The following is an 18,148-nucleotide window of genomic DNA, read 5'->3' as shown; positions in this document are numbered from 1 at the left end:
TTTTTTATTTATTAGTTAACTATGACAATTTTAGAGTAGCAAGGTAAAATAAAGTTAATCTAACCTCTTCTCCCCAATTTTAAGGTAGAGAAAACTGAGCCTCAGAAAAATTAAATGACGTAAGAGTTGATTACACAGTAAATTAGTTTTAAATGCCAAGTTTTCTTGTTTCCGATTCTGTGCTCTATGTACCACACCACTTACCATTTTTATTGCTCATAGCAGCATTTTTTATTCACTATTGTCAAAATCACTTGGCTAAAGATAACACATACACCAAGAAATCAAGGTACAAGCACCATGTGCTAATATTGTATAAACAGTATCTTAGTGTTAATTTAGCTTTTCAAATGCCTTGAAGTTGGAGTGTACATTGAAGAGTCTGCAAGAGGACTATTGCAAAGGCGTAGACAGCATTGTTGAAAGCTCTTGTAGCAAAAAGTTTATTTGCTCTCATATGCATTGTTTAGTTTATTATGAGAAGCTACATTTAATTGTAATAAATATTTTGGTAAGGAGTCTTCATATTATGTAATTTAAATTTATTGATTTTATGTACCCTAGAGCAAGCTTGCAAATCTTTTTCACCAAATAAGTAAAAAATAAAAGCTGGACTGCTCTGGATGACAGTGGGGGAGGATCTCCACAGGTGGACTCCCACCACAATTGGTTCTCAGAACCACAGTTCAAAACCGCTTCCCTGGGACGTTTAGGCATCTGTGGAATCCATACAGATCTACTCTCTTTCTCACAGATCGTGAAACACTACTACACCCACACAATGTGGGCAGCCTATTTTTACTTACAGACTTGTTCTATGATTAAATGGCAATCATTTTCTGTTTTTGCTTACTGTTAATATTGAGACAGTTCCGAGAGTACAGTTTTTTCAATCATGTTTTCATCACTCTTTCAACAGTGATTTGGCAAATGCCTATACTGCAGAATGTGTTATTCAAACTTTTCTGTGTTATTACCTACAAAGGAATCTAGAGCCTAATAGTGAATATGGGCTAAGTACACAAAAAGCTATAGCCTCAAGTGAGAGACCACGAAAGGCCCCACTGTGGTAGAAATAGGATCCTGGGGAATCTTTGGGGAGAGGGTGGTGGCTGTGGGTCACCCCCAGATCCCCGCTTCACGCAGGAGGCACTCCTTCTCCAGAGGGCACTCAGGAACTGTCCTGGGCAGAAGGGAGCTGTCCACTCCCTTTCTGGAAGAGCACGCAGCCAAGGACTGACCATTGCAGAACTAGAAAGGTCTGGGTCCCATTTGGAACGAGCCCAAGGAGTTGCTGTAACTCTAGACTGGCCCGTGGGATCCTCAGAGCCCCTGCCACACTCACACAGCAGCGTCACCTCACCCTCTGTCCTGTCCCACTTCTCTCACTCCCTTGCGGGTGCCTTTCTCAGGAGCACTTCAAGGACCCCTCCCTCACATAAGCAAGTCCCCATTTCAGAGCTAGATCCTGGGGAACCTGACCCAAAACAGAGAAAATGGAAAAATTTGCAAGGAACTGATAGCATCTTAATGGAAACTTGAAAATGAACATGTTTGAGATAAGTAAGGCTATAGAGAAGAGGATATTTCAGGTGGTGAGATCACTCTGGCTGACACATCTATTGGAATAAATCATATGGACAATGACAAAGACTGATTAATTTACCAGAGTGCACAGAACACATGGAGGGAATAGTTTGGACTGGAAAGAGATTGATAATTTATTTTATATGTAAATCAAAGACCCTAAATAATTTTTGAGCACGACTATGACAAAATCAGAGCTGAGTTTTAGAGAGAATATGCTTACATCTTTTGTTTAATTAATAAAACTAAGAAAAATCTTAAACTCAAAATATTCATATAAAAGCACCAACATTTTTTGGGTGTTCTACATGATATGCCAATCAAGATTTGATAGATGCTTGTATCAAATACTTCCACATTGGCTCAGTTGATCAATTTCTGCTAAATCCTTTGTGGTAATTATTTTCAGTACCAAATGTAGGAAAATAAGAATATATCAACATTTGTCACAGTATCTCAAATCTTTTAGTACCAATACATTTTCTCATATTGATACATGTTGATACATATTATATCTAAAAGAGATATCTTGATATGTGTTGAAACCTAGAAGCATATTCTTTAGAATGGCAAAAATATTGAAATTACTCTAATTCTTACATGGTAATGTATTCATTCAACAAATATTTATTGAATATCACCATATGCTATACTGTGAGATCACAGAATAAGGAAGGAAAATAGAAATATCAAAAATAATTACAAGTGTGGTCAGTTCTACAAAAGGGGAAACCCCAACTGTTCTGGAAATTTGTGACTGGAGGACCTACATAGGAGGAAGAGTGACAGATAAGTGGAAACATTTAAGGTGAGTGGCATTAGCCAGGAAAAGAAAGAGAAGGGCTGGGACAGCCCAGTGATGTAGTGCTTAAGTTCGTGTGTTCCGCTTCAGTGGCCCGGATTCATGGTTTGGATCCTGGCTGCAGAACTACACACTCCTCATCAACCCATGCTGTGGCGGTGTCCCACATACAAAATAGAGGAAGATTGCCACAGACGTTAGCTCAGTAACAATCTTCCTCAAACAAAAAGAGGAGGATTAGCAACAGAGGTTAGCTCAGCACCAATCTTCTTCAAAAAAAAAAAAAAAGAAGAAGAAAAGAAAAGAAAGGGAAAGGTATTCCAGGACTGTGGAAAGGAGAATGTGTGAGGGCAATAGAATGTTAGCAGGCTTGGAGGAAAGAGGTTGGCACATTTAAGCCTCTGAAATAAGACTGGGGTGGCTAGAATAAAGACAGAATAGGGACATTGCTCCTCATTAGTCAAAAGAGGTAGACGGGGAAAGATCTTGAAAGGTTTTGTAGACCATGTTAAAGTTAAAGTAAAATAAGTTCCTAAACTTTATTCAAGGAGTAAGTTTAAGTCACTGAAGTATTTTAAACAGGTATTTAAATCAGATTACTCAGTGGCCGCCAAGTGGAGAATCTATTCTGCAGCTGCCATTGGACCAGCACAGCCTGGATGAGGAAACAACAGTCAAGAGGCTGATGCTCCAGTGCAGGGGAAGCCTGGGCCGTGGTGGGTCCTGGGGATGATGGAAGTCAATGTCTTCCAGGGTATTTAGGTGATTGGAATAAGATTCTATGGTCCAACAATGTGTGGGGAAGAAGAAGAAGAAAAGGGTGATTCTAGCTTTCTGGTTTGGTCAAAAATAACTCTAATAAGTTTTTTTTTTTTTATTTTTGTACTTAAGGAATGGAAACATCCTATTTTGCCTTTTGTATAAAGCACTATGTACCATTTAGAATTTATAAACCTGAAGGAGAGAGAGAGAATTTAGGAAAACATAATCCGACTTACCAGAAACAGTACTGATGTGGAATATAAGATAGCATTTTTACAAAAATGTGTGAAAATAAACGTTTTGCCAGAAGAGCTTTAAAAATGCAGTCTGTGCCCTTGGGATAGTCCTCTTGTGGACTCATCAATGTACACTCCAACTTCAGGGCATTGGAATTATAAAGTGTGTAAAATGGTGTAAATTTTATTTTGATTCAGTCCAACAACATGCAATTTTTGGGCAATCCATTATGAAATATTTATGTTATATTGGACACACAGTTTACATAGTCTAGAAGAAAAAGTATGAGGCAAAAAGTTTGAAGAAAAGTACGGAAATTTCAGTTCAGATTCTTCAGAGAACTAGTTGTCTGGGCCTCAATTTCTTCTTCTCTAAGATGTAGCTGGCATGGCCAAAATGCTGGTAACGTTCTATTTACTCAGTTTGCTCCAAGTCTCTATTTTGAATGACTATTTGAATATGTATGTATATATGTAAATATATGTATTTATCTATGCACATATATACACATGTTCATGTTGTATGGCAACTAAATATTTCACACAGAGTAAATTTTTTCTTTTTATTTTTTTATTTTGCATCTCGCATCGCAGTTTTTATCAACCCTTCTGTTAGGGACTTTTCTCTGTGAAATTAACTTATGAAACCTGAGGGCACCAGGACACCCAGCTGAGTCTGGCATCTCCCAGTGTGTTCACTGGCTTGCTGGGCTCATGTTTATTTAACAAGGTGTCCTTGGTTACCAAGTATGTCTGCAGGTTGCAAGGAACCTAGAGATATGTATAAGGAAATCAGAGGAGTGTCATAAATATTGGATGTTCCATATGATCCTCCAAAAGCATCTGTAAGTTACTTTGCAGTTCAAGCATAGGAAAAAATCCTTCAGCTTATAAACAGAGTGAAATACATTCTCAGTAAACATTTTTTCTTCTTTTTTTCCAATTTATCCTATCCATAGGGGAACAGCAAACTTTTGCCTTTTCAGAAACTGATTCTCCAGTGGTAAATTATTCCTGACCTTTGATTATACTCTTTTTATTTCTCTTCTCCTCTGCTTTCTATATTTGATGCCCACTGGTATTTCTATATAGAGTAGGAAGGATGAAATCCAAACCAATTTTACTTGTATTTTTAAAAAGGTTTACTCTGGCAGCAGCTTTTACTGTCAATTTAAAGGACACTTAGAAATTACTTGTACGTATTATTCATATTATCCATGTCCCATTAGCTTATTTTGTCTGGAATCTGCTGAATCACCAAGAGATAAAAGACACAACTGTGCATGCACAAAGATAATGACTGCTCATTACCACCTGGCCAGCACGCATTTTTGTCAAGGCTCTGTTTTCAAGGTTAATCTGAGGATAGATGAAAGAAAAAACACCCCAAAACTCAAAAGCATGGGAGTATTGTTCGGCAATCAAAAATCAGAGTGGTTAAGTCTGGGTAAGGTAACAAGGGGCTTCAGTTAAAGGGTTTATTTGCTTAAAATACTGACTTCTCAAGTATCCCTTGTATCTTCATGAGGGAAGATTTTACTGATTACACATGCTAACAGCTCATTAAGAATATAATACAAAGAAGATAAATTATGAAGTCAAAAAGGTGAACAAGATAAGTAGAGGTCACAGTAAACTAAATGTAGGTCCCAAGATTTATGTTTTTTTTGTACCATTTGTAATGTAAATGGACTAAGTTGCTCAGTATTAGATACCAGCCAGGGATAAAGACATTGGCCCAGAGTGCCATCTGAGTATTGATTGGGAATAGCAATAATATAGTGCCAGGCAGTCTAATGCTCAAAAGTTTAAAAATTTCAGGAATATAGCGTATTTGCAACGTGGAAATCATATTGATATACAATATTCTTTCTCTTTTTCCTAGGAATAAAGTGTTAAAGTGGAAATTGAAATTCTGATACAATTATGAGATATTTGATTAGAGGTAGATATGTGGTTGAGGACAAGAAAAGCCCTTATAAAAAGATTTCTGAATACCAGTCTTTTGAATTTATGTGTAGTAATAGAGGCTATATTGTCAGTCAAACTCCTATGGTATTTGCCATTTGGAGGTATTAATGATAGTAAGATCCACTGTACTTACGCCAATCTTTAAAATCTTAAGTGATAATTGGATTCTTTGAGATATTAGTACTGAACAGACATGCAGGATCAAATTGACTTGCAAGATAGGATAATTTATCCGTATCAAAGATAGAGGCAATCGAGAGGCACAGACAAAGGAAAGAGATTACAGGACATTCTGCATGGCTCCTCAAGGCCTTTCTTCCCACATTGGACAAGCACGTTCTGTCTCCAAGGAAGGTTTTGCAGGTTTACCACACGCACCAGGGAGCATTGACGTTATGAAATACCTCCATTTCTACCCTGGAAAGTGAAAAGCTCCGTCACCTTCTTCAGGGAGCCATAAGCCATTAATCCACGGATTCTGAGTTTAGTCACTACAGTAATTCTTTAGCCTGGGCATCCTGGTCAAGACTTTTGTAGATAGGGACTCTTCTTCCTGGTAAATATAACTGGTCTTTTTACCTGGAGTTCCCATTGACAAGGACATTAGACTCACTTACCTCCTTTCTATTTTGTCTCCTCTCAGGCTGCCTCCCACACACACACCAGTAAAAGGCTGAATAGATCCTAGACCAGTTACTTTAACTCTTTTCTCCCCAAATACTAATCTATGAGATGTAATTGAGTCAAAATTTGCAAAAACATTTTCCAAAGCCATGTAAATATTCAAGCATATAATGTAATTTTGCAACCCCACTAAATTTTAGTTTAAAAAGACCAGGGGCTGGTCCAGTAGCACAGAAGTTAAGTGTGCACGTTCCGCTTCAGCAGCCTGGGGTCCACCGGTTCGGAACCCGGGTGCAGACATGACACCGCTTATCAAGCCATGCTGTGGTGGGCGTCCCACATATAAAAACAAAAGTAGATGAAGATGGGCACAGATGTTAGCTCAGGGCCAGTTTTCCTCAGCAAAAAGAGGAGGATTGGCAGCAGATGTTAGCTCAGGGCTGATCTTCCTCAAAAAAGAAAAGAAAAGAAAGAAAGAAATAAAAATTAAAAAAAAAAGACCAGAAGCATGCCTACAATTTCTAGCAGAACTAGAAAGTCTCCAAAATTAAAGAATGAAATAAACATGTAGATAATGATGATGATGATGATGGTGATGATAGTAATTAGGCTCTCACCATTTATCAGGCCCTCTTCTATATTCTTTGCATGTGTTACATCATAAGACTCATAATAATCTTCTGGGGTAGGTAATATTATCTTTGCTATTTAACAGATGTAGAAATTGGGGAATAGAGAAGTTAAATGACTTAGCCAAGTTTACACAGCTAGTAGATTCTGATGCCATTGATCAAATCCAGGAAGTCTGACTCCAAAATCTATGCTATTGACTGCTCAATCGTAGATGAGAAGAATGCAGACATATCAAATGCAACATAATTTTTATTAATAAAACTGGATAATAAAAGAGAAGCTGTCTTATTAGGAAATAATAGTGAAGGATCAGTTTTGTTGATTATTACTGTTGCAAAAATGGAATCGATTAAATGTTGAAAATAATGATTAAACAATGGTTTAATTGAAAGCCTGTTATGAACTTAGTGTCATGCAATGGGCTACAACTCGTGGATGAAGTAGGAGATATCACAAACTCATCATAATGCCTGCCAAAAAAGACTACAAACTGAGTTAGAGGTAATGGCAAATGAGATAAATTTAAGGAGCAATATCATAAAGGTGATAATTGAAGCAATTTACAAACTGGGATAATTTGTCTAAATAAATGTGATTATCAGGCCAAAATTCTAAGTTAGAAATACTTTAGCATAGAAGTGACTCAGAATGTGATTTTTATTTGTAAAATCCTAAATAATGTGAAGGCTGATAAACTAAACTGAGAAAAGAATGGTAAACAAGAAAGAGAGAAGTATGACCTACATTGCCATCTGTTGGGGAAATGAACATCTGTCATGTTGAACAAAAGAGGAAGCTTGGAAATTCCCAATGAATCTCAACAGCCAGTGCTACGATTTAAGAGCAAAAACAGATTTCAAGTCTCATTTAGCTTTTTTCTTTTAATTTGGAAAAGATACTTAAAGAAGGAGGAAAAATAAACCTCCAATAACTTAAAGACTGTAGCTTTTAAGATTCCCACGTATAATTTTAGATCAAATTAGAATAGAATTGAGCAGAAGAAAGAATACTGTCAAAACTTGTCTCCAGAGTAGATTTATGCTCTCCAGAAGCATCTTGTCAAATGGATCCATGCATGCCACAAGGTATGGTGGCAAAAATCCTAGCCTGGAATTTAGTCTCAGCTTTAACGTGGTGTCATTTTTAGTAGTCATTTGACTCTTTGGGTCTAAATTTCCTTGTCTGTAAAGTGGATGAGTTTGGATTGAGTGAATCTCAACATTACTTTCAATTTTGCTCCTATTTATACTGTGCACCTATTAAAAAAATAGTCTGTTAATAATTGCATGCTTAAGATAATATTTATTTTATAGACAGAAATAGTGTTCTACAACTTCCCTTATGTTTTATTATTATCATTATTATATTACTTCTTCTGAAATCTGACATCAGTATCTTTTCTATCCTTTAGGGTGGAGTTAGTGGGTTGACTGGTGAGCTAGAATTTGGAGAAAATGGAGGCAATCCCAACGTCCACTTTGAAATTCTTGGAACCAACTATGGAGAAGAGCTTGGCCGAGGTGTTCGCAAAGTAAGACCCAGAGACATTAGTAAATGTCTTTTCCTATAATAATTATGGTTTCGTTTGATTGTTCTCCACGCAACATGATCACAATCTCCATTAAAGTTCATATTGTAGCTTGAAAGGGGTGGGGGGAATTAGACATTTCAATGACCTTAAATACTTACCAGAAGTATTAAGCAATAAATTCTATTTACTCCTTAGAAGAATTTAAAGGAAAAAAATAATCTGATGATTGCTGAGGGAACTAGCGTCATCTTTCATTCATTATAATAATAATTCTTATAAAATAGTGAATTTAACATTTATACAATACATAGCTGCTTGGTTTTTAACTTGTAGCATCCACAAAATCAGAATAAGAGCTTTGATAAATTTCATATGGTAAGAGGGAAAATCTACTATAAAGTGAGATAGTGTAGTATTTCAACTTCTATATGTGTCATGCAATAAGGAGAAAGTGGTTTGCAGGAAATGAGCTCTGGTTATGTACTACAGATTACATGTAAGCAGCAGAGTACGAATAAAGGATGTTTCCCGAAATACAGTGACAATAACTTTCTCAAGCAGATATATGAAAGCCCCGGGACAAATAACCTTTCTATAGTTTGGATTTGCCATTTTTATATATTTTTGATAGGGAAAAACCAACAGTAATTGCGCATGTAAAGCTCATAACTATAAATTTCTAACTGTGTAAACTTGGCTACGTTGAGAGTAAGAGGTTCTTCAGTAGGTGTTTCTTTTTAGTGCTGAGATGTAGGATGAAGAAAAACAGACAAAACGAAATTAGGATTTCTTCTAATTAGCAATAAAAACCTCTCACTAAATTTGTGCTAGGGGAGGTGAAACTATCTTAATGCGTTTTTAATTACTATTTTATAGTGAAGCATAGCAAACATACAGAAAACTGCATGAAACACAAGGATAGGTTAGTGAATTATTTTAAAGGAAACAGCCACTACTATGGCCAAGAAATAGAACGTGTCAAGCATCCTAAACACCCCCATATATGTTTCCCTCATTACATCCTTGATCTCCCTTCTCAGAGGTATAATCATTAGTCTGAATTTTATGACACTCATTTCTTTACATTTTAAATATAATTTTATCACATGTATGTGCATCCTAAGATAATATAATTGAGTTTTGCCAATATTGCAATTTGTGAATGGACTCAATATGGCATTATTCTTTTTTCTTGCTTGCAGAATGACATTCAACACTCCCTTTGTGTTATTCATTCTTGTTACATGTAGTTGTAGTTTATTTATTTATGTTGCTGTAACAGTCTTCTGTGGTCTGTTTCCATTTTTAGACTATCATAAGCAATACTGTTGTTCATATTCTTGGACATATATCTTGGATATATACTCTTGTACTTGTGTGTGTATTTTTGTAGGTTTTGTATCCAGAAGTAGGATTGCTGCAGTACAAGAAAGTATATCTTGAACTTTACTAGATCACCTCAAACCCATTTTCATAGAGATTTACCAACATACATACTACCAGCAAAGCAATGAGTTCTCATTGCCTCATGTTCTCGCCAAATCTTGGTTTTGTCAGACTTTTACATTTTTATTGTTATTGGATATATAATAATATATCCTCATGGTTTCAGTTTGCATTTCCCTGATTATAAAAAGATTCTAGCATCCTTTCCTATATATTTTGGCTTTTCAGATTTCTTTTTGAGTTAATTTCCCATTCAAGTCTTTTGTCCATTGTTTTCTGTTGCCTTTTGTTGTTATAATTGATTCTAGGAGTTACATATATATTTTGAATATTAGTCTTTTGCTGTTTAATTATGTTGCAAATAGTTTCCTCTCTGTGTATTTTGTTTTCATACCATTCATAATATCTTTAAATTTAGTAGAATTATGAATTTTCTCCCTTATGATTATTGCCGTTTAGTCTTATGTAAGCAATCGTTCCTTACTGCCAGAGTCAAAAAGATATTACGCTCAATTATATTTCTAAGTTGTTATAGCTCTGCCTTTTAAATTGAAGCCTTTTATCCAACTGGACATTTTTTTAATATATAGGAAAAGAAGAGAGTACAATTTCACTCTTCAATACATTATCTTGTTTGTTTTTAATTGAGATTTAATTTAAATATGATAAAATGCACAAATTACGTCCACAATGGCTTTCAGTGATTGCATTCACCAATGTGACCACTACCCAGATCAGCTTATAGAACATTTCTGACACCCAAAAAGTCCCATCATTCCTGTTTCCACTCTTTCCAACACAGATAGTTTTGCCTGGTCTGGATGTTCATATAAATTGATGATGTAGTATATAAATTGGATGTTCATATAAATCGATGGTGTACTATATACTCATTTGCAGCATCTTTATCTCAATATGTTTTTTTTAGATACATCCTTATTTTCATGTGTCACTAATTTCTTTTTCACTTTTATTGCTGAATGGTATTATATTATATCTATATAATACAATATCTTTGAAAATTCCATTTTCTGTTGCTGATTTGAGAATGACATTGATATTTTATATTGATTTTATATTTTGCTCCCTTGCTCCACTCTTTAATTCTAATAACTTACCTGTAGATTTTGGTGAATTCTCTGAATATTGTCATCTGTGATTAACGATTTTACTCTTCCTTTCTAATTTATACATCTTTGATTTCTTCTTACCTAGTGCACTGACTAGGGCCTCCAGGGTGACACTGAATGCAAGTAATATTAATAGGCTTCCTTGGATCATTACCAATCACAGAGAAAAAGGTGTGAACATTACATTACTAAATATAATGTATTTCTTTTTCTTTTGTAACTTTGATCAGATTAAGGAAGCTCCACACATTCCTGGGATAAGCCCAATTTTTATATTTATATAAAATTAAACTATATTTATTTTTACATAAAGAATATTTGGTTTGGTACCACCTTGCTTAAGGTTTTTACATTGATGTTGGGCTCATGAATTGTGATGGAGCGGGTTTCCTCTTTTTCTATTCTCTGTGAGTTATATAAAATTGGAAGAATTTCTTCCTTGTGTGTTTGATAGATCATCCTAATGAAGCCAGCTGGACCTGAAATTCTCTTTGTGGTAAATTTTTTTGTATTACTGATTCTATTTTTTCATGGCAAATAAAAAATAAAAGTAATATTTTCTAATTCTTGTCAATTCAAGAAGTTTTATTCTTCTGATCTTTTAAAGTTTTCTTCTGTGTGTTTTTATATGCTCTATATGAGCATGAAATTGCTCGTTATATCTTATATTTTTGAATAGCTGAAACATTTTGAGATCTGGATTTATTTTCATTTCTGAATAGTTTTTTTGGTAAATAATACTGTATTATTATTATTATAAAGACTTCCACTTCTAATAATGCATTCTTCCCTAGAGAATGTGTTGTCTGCTAATAATAAAGTTGAACTATCTTCTTTTCCATTGCTATTTGGATGGCATTTTTTTTTTACTATCTTTTTACATTCAACTTTCCTGTATCCTTTTGTTCCACATATAATTCTCATAAAAAGCATATAACTGATTATTTGATACAAATTTGACTTTTATACCTAAAAACTAGAGCATTTCATGTATTTATGTGAAATGTATTTACTAATAATGTTCTAATACATTATTTACTAATACATTTGGGTTTAAGTACATTCTTGTACATTCTACCATTTTGTACATTCTATTTGTCTCATCTATTTTAAGATCCTTTTTTCTCCATTCTTGCCTTCTTTTGGATTGTTAATACATATTTTTTACTTTCCTCATCTACTGATTTACAAGTTCCATCCTCTGCTTCTGTCTGTTTAATACTTCCTCTAGAACTTACATGCATGCTCAATTTATCAACATCTAAAGTGAATCAATATCTTTGTGCTCCTCTCAGATAAAAGCATACTTACAACATTTTAACTCCATTTACTCAATGTATCCACCTCTCAAATTGTGTTATTATTGTCATGTTTTTAATGTTCTCTCTTTTTATTCCAAAATGTATTACCATTACTATTTTGTGCAATAAATATTTGCTTACATCTACCCACATATTTTCCACTTTTTTGCTCTACTTTTCTTCCTGCACCTGTATCTAGAATTGCTTTCCTTCTTCCTGAAGTACAGCTTTTAAAATTTCCTTTGTTGATGGTTTTCTTGTGGCCAGATTTCTCAGTTTTTGTTTATCTGAAGATGTCTTTATTTCATCTGCTTTCTTTAGATGTATTTCCCCTAGACGCAGAATTTTAAATTGCAGTCTTTAGTCTTTCAGCACCTTGATAATATTGCACTGACTCTGGCTTCAGTGTTGTTGAAACTATTAGGGAAGACCTGCCCTCAATTGTATTAAATTTAGTAATAAGAAACTAAAATTTAGCAATAAGAAACTAGCTACATTATCTAGAGACAGATGGGAACAAAATAATTAACATAGAATCATAAAGTCAGTTTAATAGACATATAATTGAAGATTCAGAAAGTGAAAATATTTATAGGTTTATAGCAAGCAGTAATATATCTTTCTTTGGAGTTTTTGTTAGTTAATTTTCAAATATTAAAAAACATTTTATGACTTCATTATAATTGTGAAATTATAATTTATGACTTCATTATAATTATAATTGTATAATTCCTGAAGCAATACAAGCTAAGAAGAAAGAGTTTCAAGAAACAGAGAGGGGTGAGCAGTGTAGCAGAAAAGCAGTAATATAAAGACTAAAAAAGGGTCCATGGAATTTAGGAATTCAGGGTTCAATAAGGGCAGTAGAGCAAATGGGTTAGGAACATGGCTGCTAAGGTCAGACTGTTCAAATTCTTGTTGTGTTACTCAAAACCAAGTGTCCTTGGGCATGTTATTAAATCCCTAAATAAGTTCAAGCTAAATGAGTTAGTAATGTGACACATCCAGAACTGTGTCCGATACACCAAAAAATATTGCAATTAATTGTCATTTATGGGGGAAATTTCAGTGGAGTGATAATGTCATATGTTTAAATAGCAACAAGTTGAAAAGTAAAAAGGAAGGTGATGAGTAGAAGAAGGTAAATACCGTATTAACTTGTTTGTCTATGAGAATGGTCATTAAATGGCTTTGTGAAATTGAGAGTGAGAAATTTCAGAATGTGAGACTTGAGTATGTTTGAATGCTCACAGACTGAGCCAGTAGAGAGGAAGAGAAAGAAGATAAAGGAAAGAAAGAGGATCATTGATAGAAGTCCAAGAGAAAGGGAGGATTGGGTCCAGAATTAGATGGAATGCTTAATCTTAGGCATGTAGAACACTGTTTTCCAGAGTGAAGGGAAGGAGGGAGCAAGGAAAGAATGGTGTAAATGCAAGCAAGTCTTCTTGTTCGGTGTCAAGAAGTTAAAGGAGTTCTTAAAAATATACTATCTTTTCTCGAAGTGGCAAGTGAGATTATCAGCTAAGAGAGACGTATAGCAGAAAACATTAGAGATAATGAGATTGGAGGTTTATAGACAGCAAGTAAGTTTTGCAATAGCCGTTGTGGCAAATAGAAGAGAGTTAATTAGGGAACACGGACGAATTTTCCAGGTAGGGCTGATGGCTCATAAGAGGTTAGAAATTGAAAATTCATCGTAGCAGTAAACTACATGACTGTATAATTCTGTGAGCAGCAGTCAGTGGATGGAATGAATTTTAATTAATGTAGAATTGGGATTTCATCAGATTGTTTTTGTTTTGCTTTGTTGTTTTTTGATAGCAATACAATGAGGCAGTGAGGGTAAGGACATTGGCAAAAGAATGGCTGAAGTGATGAAGCATGAAATCTCACTTGGACATGTATGGTAATGAAGACAGGAGGCCTCTCAACAACAGAGAGAAAGTATGGCTCTAGAGAAAGAGCCCTCAGTAAGTCTGAAGAGGCTCTATTTTGATTTGGATTCAGTGAGAGACCTTCAGAGCTAGAAAGTTGTGTTTTGGGAGAGAGATATCTAAATTCATGGCTCTGACAGTGAATGGTTTCCAGACACTCAAAAAGTCAGGGTGTAAGCATGACAGACGTGGGCTTCATTTAGCCTTCTAGGATCAACGTAATTCTAAGATCAATGTAGTTGCTTCACCCCACTCTGTATTCATAGTCCATAATGTGTCCTCTATGCCATTCAGTTGACAATGAATCATATCCTTCAAGTTATGTCTACTTTATTCTTGAATCATATTAAAGAACTCCTGTAATTATTTATTTAACATGCTCCAACTTTCAAACCGGATTGAAACACTCCAGTGTGTTGGTGTTATATAGAGATTATATGAAAAGGACCATAAATATTTACTTTACGGCACCTTTTACATTTTCGACACATAAAATTTTTTGTATTCTTGTTTTAAATTTTTTTAAGCATTCTTAATTTTTAAATATTTACTTGTTTTTGTAACAAAGGTTTTTCTACCAAACTGCAATTTTAATTAATTACTAAATTGACAAATCTCTAAATCTAGTTCTCAAGTAATTTTAGGAGTGTTATGAATTAGTTTGTGGATTGCTAGCTCCATTTATAAATGGAGCAGTTCCTTCATATGGGCATTAACACATATACAATGTCTTCAAAGATACTTATCAAGGGAAAGCATTAGTGTGCAAATACTTACAGTATAGATTAGATGTGTGTCCGTAATTAAGGTTCCACTTCCAGTATCTCCATGTCTCAAAAAGAGTGAGTGGCTTTCCAATTGATGAACTGTCAAGCTGTCAGTGTTTATTCTGCTGCCAGTGGCTAAGTGTGCACAATGCCTGCAGCCTTACCACCTCGAGCAGGGATACTGTCAGCTCTCATAAACTAAGCAGGGTTGTGTCTGCTTAGGATTTCAATGTGAGATTGACCAAGTCCCAAATTTTGGACTAGTCTTGCTCCCTTGGCATTGTATGAGAGAAGGTTCCAATTTTTTTTTTAATTTGGCAGGAATGTGAAAAAGATTAGTTAATTTTCTCTAATCCTGATTAAAATGAAGAGCTTTCCCACTTTGATATTTTTTATACTTTCTTTTACTTTGATATAAGGTGGTGTTTCATTCAGTAGATGGTGTATGCAAGGTGTTAGACACTGTGCATCCTTTAAGACCTAATCAGGCGAACCTTAAAGCCAAATTTTGAAATCATCAAGGTTTTCTATATCCTTAAACTTTCTGCAAGAATATATGGTTTTTCCTGTTTCTGTTCATCACCATACAAAATTTCCAAGAAGAAAAATAATTTAAGTAATAACATTCTATCTAATCTTCTAAAGCTAAATTTATTAGAAGACATTAAAAATAAGGATTAAATTAAGTATTTACTTTAAAGGATCAGTTTATGTTTTTTCTTAGAAGAGGAATTCTACACGATAGCTTTTTTGCTTAGTGTATAAATTTTTCTTTGTTTGGTTTGGTTTTGCCAATGCTACTTGCTTTTTATTGTGAGGACTGAGTTTCAGCATTAAAATTTAATACTCTAGACTTAATGTCTTTGAACTTTATCACAAAGAGGAAAATAAGGCCAGGAAAAATAGATTAAAACTGGTTTCACAACCAATCTTAATTGCATAGTAATGCTTAGTATCTTCATAAAATTGTTTTCTTATGTAAGTTGATGAAATAAAATGACACAGCAGAGATATTCTGGCTCCCAGGTATAATCGTTTCTCAGATAGGATTAGAATCTTTACTCAGCTTCTCCAACATTAAATTCACAAATATAAAACCTACAGCTTTGTGTTCTTGGGAAAACCTAATGTACTGTTTTGGCAAAGGGTATTATAGATTGTCATTGGTCTATTTTTAATGAATTGCAATATTTTACTGCCTTGTACTGAGAAAGAGGAAAAAAAAACTCTCGCCTTCAAATGGTCAATGATTAAATATTATACTGATAGTCTTCACTATTGCATTTGTATTCCATTTCTGCAATATTTAAAATAGTATTTGCCTTTTTGTATTACCCTGCTTTATATTTCCTTAAAGCACTTTTTGCAAACTGAAATTATATGGATACATATCATTATACATATAATATTCATATATGTGTATATGTGTGCATATATGATATACATACCCACAGGCAGCTATAATAAATTTACTTGTTTATAGTCTGTCTTTTCCACTGCAATGTAACTCCATGAGACACAAATGTTCTTGTTCCTTGCTATATCCCCCAATGCATGACATACAGTAGATGTTCATTAAGTATTTAATGACTAAACTAATGAATACATGTGCATACTGACATAAGAATCTGTAAGATTCTTTTCTGCATCTACAAGTGTAACAACTGTGTTTTTCCTTTATTCAAGTGAAAAATAACAATTTTATGCACATAAATTAGTTGTTGGCATGCCATTTTAGAAAATGAATATGTAGGGCCAGCCTTGTGGTCTAGTGGTTGAGTTTGGTGCACTCCACTTCAATGGCCCAGGTTCTCAGGGTTTAGATCCCAGGAGCAGACCTACACCACTCGTCAGCCACACTGTGGCAGCATCCCACATATAAAGTGGAGGAAGATTGGCACAGATGTTAGCTCAGGACTAATCTTCTTCAAGCAAAAAAAAATGTTTTGAAAGGGGAAGGTTGGTAACAGATGTTAGCTCAGAGCTAATCTTCCTCAACAACAGCAACAAAAAATAAATTAATAAAAAAGAAAGAAAATGTGTAATTACACCCTTTCCGTCACTGTATCCTCATTGCCTAGCAGAGTTGGCCACTTGGTCACCAAAAACATAATCAATTATTTTAGTGGTTATTAAGTAAGATTATGTAGTTTGTTTGCAAGGATTCATATAGAATAGGGAAATAATAGGTTGACCATTCCAAGCAACTAGATTGATCATTCTAAGCAAAATGGAAAAGACCCACAAAAGTGCAAGTTCTTTAGGAATTATTGGTATTTGTAGTTCAAGATCATTTTCTAACAACTAGGCTAGATTTAATATGTAGTAATGGGAAAAGCAGATAGCCTTTGCTGTCAGACACACCTGTGTTGAAATTCTGATTCTGTCACTTACTGTGTTATCTTAGGACTACTAAACCCAGTGAGTCTCAATTTCTTTATCTGTAAAATGTGAATAATAATACCTATCACTTTAGATTGTTGTAAGGATTAAGTGAAGTTATGTTTGTAGGTTACATAATGAGGGATAATTCAAATAATGCCAATTTGCAAATGGACAGTCTTCTATGTGATTCATTTTCAAGCCAATACAAGAAATGAAAAGTCTAGCTGCTATTCTGACAAGAAATTGCTATGCAAGCTGGGGAAATAATTTTCTTTTAGGTGCGAATGACAGAGCATTATACATGACAATCACAATGACAGCATGAAACATTAACCTTTTGTTTCGTTTAATGTCCTTTCTGACTCTAAAATTCTACAAGTCTGTTAATGAAGACGTGAGAGCATCTGCAGTTCGATGGGAAGCTAATAACACAGAATCTAGTGTGAAACGTAGCCTGCCTGAACCCAGTCTTTATAATTAAGCCCATTACTGGAAAATCTGCCATCCTTATTTACTGTCATGTTTGTAATAATGAATTTATAACTTGGAAGATTTGTATAATAGAAAGAACCGAAAAAATGCTGTGAATTGATGATATGCTGTTTTTGCTTCCACCCTCCTTTATATATAAGATAGTATCATAATCAATTTAGCCCCATCAGCTTTTATTTTGATGTATCTTCAAGGAAATATTTTGTACCACAAAGTTATGTGATAGTCAATCTAGTACCTTATAAAATTTCCAATCTATCAGATTCTCAAAATCATTGACCCCATCAGTTTCCTGATGGGTAGGGGAACTTTACAGTCTTGAACAAAAGTATACACCACAGCCTGGATAATTTCTGTTTCAAAGAGAGCCCATCTACTACTACTACTACATAGATGAGAAAATGATAGCTGTATCCAACGATGTTTAGAGTTACTCTGACCTTCCTGGAAGACTTAGCTGTTCCTTGGGTTGAGGTGACTCCTGAGGGAGTCCTGCTTCAGGCACACAACATTTGCTGCCTCTTGGGGAGAACAGGAGCTCCCTCTT

General features: G+C 34.7%; 1 protein-coding gene across 3 annotated transcripts in view; it reads left to right on the top strand.

The window, feature by feature from the left end:
* The window catches only part of GRID2 (glutamate ionotropic receptor delta type subunit 2), a 1,392,659-nt gene that overhangs the window by 835,155 nt on the left and 539,356 nt on the right, over positions 1-18,148 (top strand). For all 3 annotated transcript variants that reach the window (XM_070505363.1, XM_070505362.1, XM_014838689.3), the window contains exon 8: positions 8,027-8,146. In XM_070505363.1, the coding sequence (XP_070361464.1) occupies positions 8,027-8,146 (120 nt within the window). The remainder of the gene's footprint in view (positions 1-8,026; positions 8,147-18,148) is intronic.

Source organism: Equus asinus, chromosome 3 (assembly GCF_041296235.1).
Source record: "Equus asinus isolate D_3611 breed Donkey chromosome 3, EquAss-T2T_v2, whole genome shotgun sequence".
In the NCBI taxonomy this organism is placed as follows: Eukaryota; Metazoa; Chordata; class Mammalia; order Perissodactyla; family Equidae; genus Equus; species Equus asinus.
The sequence above is the reverse complement of the archived record's forward strand: the minus strand, read 5'-3'. Positions and strand labels throughout refer to the sequence as shown.